The 11,110-nt window shown below is 50.7% G+C and overlaps 1 protein-coding gene across 6 annotated transcripts in view; it reads left to right on the forward strand.

The window, feature by feature from the left end:
* Nucleotides 1-11,110, forward strand: part of USP49 (ubiquitin specific peptidase 49) — a 29,328-nt gene that overhangs the window by 15,415 nt on the left and 2,803 nt on the right. For 5 of the 6 annotated variants that reach the window (XM_039565112.1, XM_039565109.1, XM_039565111.1 and 2 more), the window contains 5 exons: nt 826-962; nt 2,877-4,263; nt 6,766-6,970; nt 9,104-9,212; nt 10,220-10,425. In XM_039565112.1, coding sequence (XP_039421046.1) covers nt 2,905-4,263; nt 6,766-6,970; nt 9,104-9,212; nt 10,220-10,425 — 1,879 coding nt within the window. In that variant the 5' untranslated portion in view covers nt 826-962; nt 2,877-2,904. Of the gene's footprint in view, nt 1-825; nt 963-2,876; nt 4,264-6,765; nt 6,971-9,103; nt 9,213-10,219; nt 10,426-10,478; nt 10,506-11,110 lie in introns of those variants that run through there. The other variant, XM_039565114.1, reaches the window with a different exon arrangement.

Raw genomic sequence — 11,110 nt, forward strand, 5'->3', positions numbered from 1 at the left:
GACAGCTCCTCACCGCTTCCTTTTTATTGTTTGAAAAACCACCTAGAAATGAAATTTAATTCAGCACAGCTTTTTTATTTTTTATTCCAATCTTTCCCCCTTCTCCTCCCCCTGTCTCTCACCAAGTGATCGAAGCAGCCAAAAATCCAAGTGATCACAGGAGGGGGCACGTTTTTCCTCCCTTTTTTTTCCCTTAACTCCCATTTTTTTTTCCCTCTGCCATATGTTGGGTCATCCACTACAAAAGCCTCACGATGAAGAGGCTACATGTGATCAGCAGATTTTTACAGCCTACCCCCCAAAAAAACCAAAACCAAACCAAAAATGAAAGCAGAGAATGAAATTCCAGAGTTGCCTCTTGTGTGTGTGACGTGTCTGAGCATCTGAGAATCCGGATTTCTGGGGGTAATTCCACAGAATTCTGGAATAAATGAGTTCTCTCTGAGGGCTTCAGGATGCTCTGGACCAGCCCCTCCAGCGTTCCAGGGTTGGTTTCTGTGCATCACCAGGATATTCTCCCTTGTGTAGCAAGATTGATTGATTCAATTATTTTACAAACTCTTTTATAGACTTTTTTCTTCATAGTCTAATTGGACAAAGGATCAGCCACCCCTTGGGGTCATTGGCTAAAATCCTAAAACATCCGTTGTCAAAATATTTTTCTACCATACCGTAAACAAGACTTTTCAAGGCTGCAGGTGTTTGGTTGTTTACATTCCTTGCTACCTCTTCTGTGAGAGAGAAAAGTCTCTCACGGACTTAGAAAATAGCAAGAAAATCCTCGCTAGCAGCATTTTTGTATCTACACTCCCTCTCTCTCTTCAGGGCTTTGAAGCTGCCTTGCAGTGAGGAGTTCCCAGTAATTAAATTCTCCGAGATCCGCCGGCACTCCTTGGGAAGATGGGGCTGCTCCGCGCCCGGGACGCGGCGTCGCGGAGGAAAGGATGTGTAACCTCCACTCCGTGAGTAGCCTGTGTGGGTCTGACCTCCTCCTCTGCCATCAGAGCCTTGGAGGGACTGGAAAAAGGGATCCACAGCGCTGGGATTCACTGGGAATGTTTCATCAAACGATGCAGGACACGGAGCAAATGCTCTCTGCACCTCCTCATGCCCCAGCTTTGATTTCCTCACACTTCCAAGAATCATCGAGTAAAACCAGTTGTGTTCTCTGTGTGTGTGTGTCTTCCTGCTGATTCCTGTTTCCCAGCTGGGTTTTTTCCCCACTGGAATGTTCAGGAGGCTGTGGGAAATCAGAGGATTCGGGGGCAGGAGGTGAAGCCTGAGGATGAACGCTCCGGTTGTGACAATGACCTGATATTTTCATGGCTTCTGCCTGGAGTTGGGAACCTCAGGCTGGGTCCTGGTGACACCTTTCCACTCCCAAATTCCTTTTGGATGTATCCATGGCAAGGGGGCAGCTGAAGAGCAGATATGTGTGTGTGGACTGAATTCATCTTTCTCTCCATGAAGCCCTTCAGACGTGCTGGCAGCTGTGTGGGGCAGCCTTTGGAGACAAGACCGAGTTTTATTCCTTAGACCTTGTCCACTCAGGATCTTTCACTGGAGCTAAAAGCTGCTTTTAAAAAAACCTGTGCAGAAATAATGGTGTTGGTTGAGGGATTGGCACAAAAGGATGTGGTGCAGAAGGAGGGCAGTGGGTGCAGCCCAGAGCTCGAGGAATGTTTGGACAACACTCTCGGGAAAATAGTGGGAATTTGGGGTGTCCTGTGCAGGGCCAGGAGTCAGATTTGATGATCCTTTTGGCCCCCTTCCTCTCAGGATATCCCATGACCCTATAACAAGATTTCAAATGTATGTCATGGCTCTCAAATCCTTTCCCTTGTGTTTTTTTGGCACCCAAGGTCAGAACAGCGACAGCTCCTGTGAGACGTGGATAACTGCAAACACGTGGGGAATTTGGGGTGTCCCGTGCAGGGCCAGGAGTCAGATTTGATGATTCCAACTCAACACACCCCATGACCCTACAACGAAATTTCACATCCAAATCACAGCTCCAAAATCCTTTTCCTTGTGGTTTTTTGCCTCCTCAGGTCAGAGCAGCGACTCCTCCTGTGAGACATGGATAGATGTAAAAGTGGGGAATTTGGGGTGTCCTGTGCAGGGCCAGGAGCCAGATTTGATGATCCTTGTGGGTCCCTTCCAAGTCAGGATGTGGAACACTCTGAGGCACATAGTGGGAATTTGGAGTGTCCTGTTCAGGGCCAGGAGTCAGATCTGATGGTCCTTTTGGCTCCCTTTCAGTCAAGCTATCCCATGACCCTACAAAGAGATTTCAGATCCTTTTCCTTGTGTTTTTTGCCTCCCCAGGTCAGAGCAGCGACTCCTCCTATGAGACATGGATAGATGCAAAAGTGGGGAATTTGGGGTGTCCCATGCAGGGCCAGGAGCCAGATCTGATGATCCTTCCAAGTCAGGATATTCCATAATCATAAGAAAAGAGATTTCAAGCACACGTCACAGCTCTAAAATCCTTTTCCTTGTGTTTTTTGCCTCCCCAGGTCAGAGCAGTGACTCCTCCTATGAGACATGGATAGATGCAAAAGTGGGGAATTTGGGGTGTCCTGTTCAGGGCCAGGAGTCAGATTTGATGATCCTTTTGGCCCTCTTTCAGTCAAGATACCCCATGACCCTACAAAGAGATTTCAGATCCTTTTCCTTGTGTTTTTTGCCTCCCCAGGTCGGAGCAGCGACTCCTCCTGTGAGACATGGATAGATACAAATGTGGGGAGTTTGGGGTGTCCCGTGCAAGGGGATGATCCTTCCAAGTCAGGATATTCCATAATCATAAGAAAAGAGATTTCAAGCGCACGTCACAACTCTAAAATCCTTTTCCTTGTGTTTGTTTGCCTCCCCAGGTCAGAGCAGCGACTCCTGCTGTGAGACATGGATAGATGCAAACATGTGGGGCGGCTACGACTCGCCCAGGACCACTCGATCCTGAACCCGCAGAAGTGGCACTGCGTGGACTGCCACACCACCGAGTCGCTCTGGGCCTGCCTCAAGTGCTCGCACGTGGCCTGCGGCCGCTACATCGAGGAGCACGCCCTGAGGCACTTCCAGGAGACCCGGCACCCCTTGGCCATGGAAGTGCACGACCTCTACGTCTTCTGTTACCTCTGCCAGGATTACGTCCTGAACGACAACCCCGAGGGGGACCTGAAGCTGCTGAGGAGCTCCCTGTCGGCCATCAAGGGGCAGAGGAGCGGGAGGACGCTGCGCTCCATGGCGCTGGCGGAGGATGTGTGGAGGAGGAGCCCTCAGGGCCAGTCCCAGATGCTCACGGCGCTGTGGCACCGGCGCCAGGCCCTGCTGGCGAGGGCGCTGCGCACCTGGTTCCACAAGAGCTCCCGGGGGCAGCTGAAATTAAAGGAAAAAAAACAGCTGGAGGAGCTGGAGAAGAAGAAGGAAGCGGCTCGGCGGCGGCGGCAGGAGGTGAAGAGGCGGCTCCTGGAGGAGCTGGCGAACCCCCCGCCGAGGAAGAGCGCCAGGCTGCTGTCCCACGTGCACAGGGAGAGCTTGATCCCAAGGAAATTCAGGGAGGTGGCCACCGCTTCCCCTACCTCAAGGCAGGTGCAGAGCAGCAGATTGAAGCAGTTCTACTCCATCCGGCGGCAGCCCCTGATGACGCCCGGGGTGACGGGGCTGAGGAACCTGGGCAACACTTGTTACATGAACTCCATCCTGCAGGTGCTCAGCCACCTCCAGAAGTTCCGAGAATGTTTCTTGACTCTTGATCTCTGTGAAACGGAAGAACTTTTAGCTAAAACTGTGAACGGGAGGGCCAGGATGCCTGGCAAACTGGCAAATGGCGCTGCTGCAAACGAGCCAGGGAAGCCTGACAAGGTGGGATCGTCTGGCACGCAGAGCTCGCCAGCTGGCTTAAACGGGGGCTCCTCCATAAGCCGGAGTTTAGAACTGATCCAGCCCAAGGAGCCGAGCTCAAAGCACATCTCCCTGTGCCACGAGCTGCACACCCTCTTCAGAGTGATGTGGTCTGGCAAGTGGGCCCTGGTGTCCCCGTTTGCCATGCTGCACTCCGTGTGGAGCCTGATCCCCGCCTTCCGCGGCTACGACCAGCAGGACGCTCAGGAATTCCTCTGCGAGCTGCTGGACAAGGTCCAGCAGGAGCTGGAGTCCGAGGGGACCAAGCGCAGGATCCTCATCCCCTTCTCGCAGAGGAAGCTCACCAAGCAGGTCCTCAAGGTGGTCAACACCATTTTCCATGGGCAGTTGCTGAGCCAGGTATGGAATTGCTTTTCCACGGGGATCGGTTGGAGCCGTTCCCACCGAGGAGCAAAGGCTCCGTGTGTTGAGGATCCCATCAAGGAGTGGCTTAGGAGCAATTCCCAAGGAAAAAAACCCTTGGGTTGCTGTGCAGGTGCCATCATTTCCATCCTTGTCGCATTTATCACAAATTCACCCCAATTCTGCCGCTTGAGGATGAAACCTGCACAAGTACAGAAATCCTGAGCTCTTGGTTTTAAGGTTTGAATGTGTTTTTAAGGTGCCTTTGCATTCCTTTTGCCCCTTTCTGGTGGTGTTTCTGTGCCTGGGAAGAACACGATGAGGCACCTCTGGTGCTTTAAAGGACAAGCTCTTTGTGACAATTTTTTTTTTTGCCAGCACAAAAGACACTGAATGTTCTTAACAGAGGTTTGTGTGGGAGGTGAAAGCGCCTGTGGTGCTGTTTGGTCTCTTTTTTCCTGTGCTGTTCCTTGTTGGAAATGTGTCATTCCCCACAAGGAAGAGCCCCAGAGTCCCAAAATCCCCCAGGCATTTTGAAAGTCCCAGCTCCCTTTGCTTTCCAGGAGACATGAAACGGGAGCAGAACTGGTGGTTTGCCAGATCAGACATGAACTGTGCTCTCTGTGTGTTGTCAGGACAATTTCTGTCACCCTTCCCTGAGCCACTGAGCTCAGCATTCCTTAGGACTTGGTGCATGTTGGAGAGATTAAAAGGTGGATTTTTCCACTTAAAGCTTTTGGCTTTCAGGGAAAGGATGTCTGAAGTTGTGCTTCATGTAATTATAGAATAACCTGAGCTGGAAGGGACCCACAGGGATCAAATCCAACCCCTGGCCCTGCACAGACACCCCAAAATTCCCCCCTGGGCAGTGCCCAGCACCCTCTGGGGGAAGAACCTTTCCCATTATCCAACCTAAATCCCCCTGGCACAGCTCCAGCCGTTCCCTGGCTGCTGTCACAGAGAGCAGAGCTCAGGTTCGTTTGAATCATTTCCACTCTTAATTTCTCCTGGGCTCCTCCACGTTCTGTGCTCAGTTGTGTCTCTCAGCCCTTGGCTGGTGCGTTGTGCTTGGGTCAGACCCTGTTGTGGTGCGAAGATACAAATCAGTGGAATTTATCTGCTGCTGAAATCCGCTATAAATAACTCCTGAGCTGTTTATTGTGCTCCTGGAACCCTGGTGTGCAAGTGCTGCGTTGAGTTTCAAACCCCCTTTAGTGCACTGAGCTCCTTTCCTGTCTGCTGGCTCCTCTTGTGGTCAGTGTTTGCCTCAGAGTTTAACTGGAGAGGCTGGAGGAGCCCTGAGGGAGCTGGGAAGGGCCTGGAGGAGCCCTGAGGGAGCTGGGAAGGGCCTGGAGAAGTCCTGAGGGAGCTGGGAAGGGCCTGGAGAAATCCTGAGGGAGCTGGGAAGGGTCTGAGGAAACCCTGAGGGAGCTGGGAAGGGGCTGGAGAAATCCTGAGGGAGCTGGGAAGGGCCTGGAGAAATCCTGAGGGAGCTGGGAAGGGTCTGAGGAAACCCTGAGGGAGCTGGGAAGGGCCTGGAGAAGTCCTGAGGGATTTGGGAAGGGGCTGAGGAAATCCTGAGGGAGCTGGGAAGGGCCTGGAGAAGTCCTGAGGGAGCTGGGAAGGGGCTGAGGAAACCCTGAGGGAGCTGGGAGGGGCCTGGAGAAATCCTGAGGGAGCTGGGAAGGGCCTGGAGAAATCCTGAGGGATTTGGGGGGGCTCAGCCTGGAGCAAAGGAGGCTCAGGAGGGGCCTTGTCATTCCACAGCTCCCTGGCAGGAGGGGGCAGCTGGGGGGGATTTGGGATTTTATCGCAGGGAACAGGGACAGGAGGAGAGGGAACAGCCTCAGGCTGGGCCAGGGGAGGCTCAGGGTGGAGATCAGCAGGAATTTCCTCATGGAAAGGCTTGGAAAGGGCTGCCCAGGGAGGTTTGGAGTGCCCATCCCTGGAGGTGCCACCTGGATGTGGCACTGAGTGCTCAGGGTGGGGATCGGGCACAGGTTGATGACCCTGGAGGGCTTTTCCAACCTCAGTAATTCCATGAAAACTTTTCCTGCTGTTATTTACGATGCACTGGGGTGACATAAGAAAACCAGCACACCTAAAATTGGTCCTTTCGGGCTCCTTCCATGAATAATTTTTACATAGCAGACAAATCATTAAAGGAATTGGACACTCTGAATATTCAGGGAAAGAAAAGAGACTGTGGAAGGAAGGTTGGATGAAAAACGCTGACTTTTTGTAGCAGAAACCAGATCCCAGGTGCCTTTGCCCATCTGTGAGCTGGTGTTTCTTCTGTTTGTCTGAGGAAGGAAATAAATCCCGTAACAGTGAAGGATTTTTCTTTGAAAAAACGAGAAAGGAATTGAAATCATTTCAGACTGGACATAAAAAGTATTTCCAGATCTTTGCCTGTGGAGCTGCTCTGCTTTTTTTTTTGAGCCCCACCTCCCTCTGTCCCAGCTCCATCAGCTGCGTGTCCCTGTCCTCCCCCCGCAGGTCACCTGCAGGACGTGCAACTACAAATCCAACACCGTGGAGCCCTTCTGGGACCTTTCCCTGGAATTCCCGGAGCGCTACCACTCCCTGGAGAAGGGGCTTGTCCCAGTGCAGCAGGCTGAGTGCATGCTGACCGAGATGCTGGCCAAATTCACCGAGACCGAGGCCCTGGAGGGGAGGATCTACGCCTGTGACCAGTGCAACAGTGAGTGGGCTGGGACTGTGCCCTGCCAGGGAGCACCTCCTGCGTGCCTGGAGACACGGATTGGGGCCTGCAAGGGTGGGGAAATCTCCTTTTCCTGCCTGCTGCTGCTGGTTGGGTTCCTCCTGTTCGTGGCTTCGGCTCCTTTGGGCTCCGGTTGGGTTCTGATGTGGCATTTTTTGGCTCTGATGGGCCATTTTTTGGCTCTGCCGTGTTATTTTTCGATCTGAAATGTCTTTTTTTGGCTCTGCCGTGTCATTTTTTGCATCTGATGGGCCATTTTTTAGCTCTGCCGTGTTATTTTTCGGTCTGAAATGTCATTTTTTGGCTCTGCCGTGTCATTTTTTGCATCTGATGGGCCATTTTTTGGCTGTGCCGTGTCATTTTTCGATCTGAAATGTCATCTTTTGCCCCTGCCTTGTCATTTTTGGCTCTGATGGGCCATTTTTTGGCTGTGCTGTGTCATTTTTTGATCTGAAATGTCATTTTTTGGCTGTGCCGTGACATTTTTTGATCTGAAATGTCACTTTTTGGCTCTGCCATATCATTTTTCAGTCTGAAATGTCATTTTTTGCCCCTGCCTTGTCATTTTTGCCTCTGCTGGGCCATTTTTTGCCCCTGCCATGTCATTTTTCCATCTGCCACATTCTCTCACCTCTGGCACCCAGCAGCACAATTCCCCACAGGTTTAACCCGAGCATGTTCAGAGTTGCTCTCCCTTGTGTTGGAGAGGACTTCAAAAATTCTGGGGGTGAGAATTTTTTGGATTTCAAGGCAAAAGAAGGAACTTTGCTCATCTCTGCGTGGCAGGAAAGCTTTTCTCACACATCACCTCTGTGCTGCCTGTTCTTCAGTGAATCCCTGAGCCAGGAATCAGAGTTCCCAAGGTGCCAGGTGGGAGTTTGAACTCTCCGTGGGCATTTTCTCTGGAAGCACAGAGCTGGGAATACCCTGGGAATGTGTTACCATCACCTGGGAGGTGTTTGCTGTGCTCAGCCAGAAAGTGATTCCTCCTTTCCTGCAGCAGCTCGGAGTGAAAAGTCCTTTTATCCCTGAAAATCCCTTTATATCCTCACACAGGATTGAAATTCCTTGGAATTGGAATACTTCCCCATGCAGGTTTTTATGGCAAATGTTGATTCCCTCAGGAGGAAAATGCCCATGGTTTGAGTGGCAACCGAGCAGCTGGAGCAGCAAATATTTGCAGGGATCTGTTCTCCATCAAATGGCAAATCTGTTACCAAACATCTTCCCAGAGTGTTGGGAAATAATCCCTGACTAGATGTGCTTGGAACAGAGCCAGATATGCCTGGAATCAATCCTGATCCACAAATTGTGCGAGTTCAGCTTCATCTTAACTCGGTTTGCTTTGATTTCTTTGGGAGGGGGGAAAAAAAAAAGAAATGAATTTTAATGGCTACTTCAGAATTAAATGGCTTTTAAGGGATTGTGAATGGCTGAGGAATTCTAAATGGCTGAGGGAGCGTTTTCCAGCTGGAAAAAGTCAGGGAAAAGGCCCCAAGTGCCAGGAGCAGTTGGGGCACTGCGTGGCAGACCTGCTGCAGGAGCAGCCCCCATCTGCTCTGAGCTGGGGCTGCACTGAGGGGCACAAATCCAATTAACAGCTACAGTCCTGACTGGGAGCTCTGGCAGCCACCTGTCTTTCCTGGGAAGAGGAGGGAGGAATTCTCCCTCTTTTCCAGCTTTGCTGTTGCATTTTGTGCCTTCTTTTAATCCTCTCGAGCTGCTGGAACCTGCTACTAAAAGCTTCTGTGAGAAGCTCAAAGCAGCAGAGAGAATAAAACATCGAATATTTGTGTGCTGGAATTCACCTGCTGGAACTGCTGCAGCCCAGGATTATCTTTGGCCTGAGCTCTGGCTCAGTATTCCTGGTGTTTTTCCAGCAGGAACAGCTCACAGGTGACAAATGTTTGTGTGCTGAGGAGAAAGGGAGAGTTTTGATCCCCCCAGAAGTTCCTGCTCTCTGGAGGGATTCAGAAATGGTTATTCCTGTGGCCATCCCTGTGCTGGAATAAAAGAGTTCACCCTGTGCTGGTTTTTGTCTTTGGGGAATGAATTGGATCCTAATAATCTTTGCCTTGGGGGTTTTGGGGTTGGTTGGTTTTTTTTTGGCAGGCAAACGGCGAAAGTCTTCTCCTAAACCTCTTGTTCTGAGCGAAGCTAAAAAGCAGTTGCTGATCTACAGACTACCTCAGGTCCTCCGGCTGCACCTTAAACGCTTCAGGTGAGCCACTGGGCCCTGATTTTTGGGGAAAAAGTGACCAAAAGTGGGCCTTTAACTTCCCTCAATTCCTGCCAAAGGCAGCTGTGTAACTTCTGAGCCATCAGCTTTGTGAACCCCCCTCATGCTGCCTGTTTGCAGGGTGTTTTCTGCCACAATTTAAGATTTTGTGCATATTAATCCTTAATTTCCTTGAGTTTTACTCGAGTTTTCAGGTGGCTTGGGAGGAGAAGTCAATAAGTTGAGTGAAAGATTTGTTGAAGGTGGGAGACCGAGGGTTAAATGCCAATATTGGGTGTTTACCTGCTGAATAAAAAGCAGAAAAAGCTCAAAATATTAAAACAAGTTTCTAAAGTGGTTAGGCTGGATATGGGGGGGTTTCATTGGTAGAAATGAGCATTTTAAAGGTGGTCACAGGAGAAATCTGGCTCTACAGTATCCCGACTAGAACAAAAATTATCAATGGCAGAAGGAGACCTCACCTAAAATAAAAATCACCAATAGCAGGAGAAGACCCCACCTCAAATAAAAATCACCAATAGCAGGAGATCCCACCTCAAATAAAAATCATTGATAGCAGGAGAAGACCCCACCTCAAATAGAAATCATCAATAGCAGGAGACCCCACCTCAAATAAAAATCACCAATAGAAGGAGACCCCACCTCAAATAGAAATCATCAATAGAAGGAGACTCCACCTCAAATAAAAATCACCAATAGCAGGAGACCCCACCTCAAATAAAAGTCATCAGTGACAGAAGGAGACCCGACCTAAACCAAGAATCATCAATGGCACAGGGAGATCCCATCTAAACCAAAAAAAATTATCAGGAGATCCCACCTAAAACAAAACCCCTCAAAGTCAGGAGACCCCATGTACAACCAGCACCCCGAACAGCAGCAGGAGCTCTGTGTGAGGGGTGGCTGCAGGGGATTTTGGGCTGAAAACCCAGGATTTAGTGCCACCCAGGGCCCCGAGCAGATGCCGAGCGTGCTCTTTGTGTTCGCAGGTGGTCTGAGCGCAATCACCGCGAGAAGATCGGGGTCCATGTCCTCTTTGAGCAGGTATTAAACATGGAACCTTACTGCTGCAGGGACTCTCTGTCCTCCCTTGCCACAGAGACCTTTGTCTATGACCTCTCGGCTGTGGTGATGCATCACGGGAAGGGGTTTGGCTCAGGACACTACACAGCCTATTGCTACAACACGGAGGGAGGTGCGTGTGCTGGGGACGGGGAAATCCCAACCCACTCCTCTTCCCTCCCTCAGGATTCCTTGTGATGCCTTGAGAGGCCACCTAAAAACAGAGACTAGACAAGAATAAGGGAATAAAGGTAGGTATTCATTTGAAAGGCCTTCAAAGGTACCCCGTGGGGAGCCTGAGGCTACTGCCGAGATGGACCCCGAGGTGGACCCCGAGGTGGACCCTGAGGTGGACCCCGAGATGGACTCCAGGTCACGAGTTCTTCACCCTTTTATAGGTCACCCTTTTATAGGTTTGGTTCATTTGCATAGCAGCATCAATTCTCCAATTAAAGCTTCACTTAATGAGGTCATTTCCCCAAGCTTGCCCCCACTTTAGAGGCTTTTGGTTTGTATTTTTTGGGCCTAGGATGGTCTGGGTGTCCTGGGAGAGCGGGCCCGGAGAGGCTTTGTTATGTGTGCCCAGCAGTGAACAGGCTGCAGGAAACTCCTGGAAAAATATCAAAGTTCAAACCTAAGGCATCACTTGGAATCCCCTCCCTGCCCTTGAGTAGTTTTGTCTCCACCCCCCCCTCCTCAGTGTATTGCTGTTTTTTAATATTTTTTGTCGTTTCTGGTTTTTTTCTTTGGGTGTGGGTGGGGGTTGTTGGGGAGCCTTTTCCTGCTGGCTGGGAGCAGCATGAATGCTCCATTCTGCC

This window comes from Corvus cornix, chromosome 26 (assembly GCF_000738735.6).
Source record: "Corvus cornix cornix isolate S_Up_H32 chromosome 26, ASM73873v5, whole genome shotgun sequence".
NCBI lineage: Eukaryota > Metazoa > Chordata > Aves > Passeriformes > Corvidae > Corvus > Corvus cornix.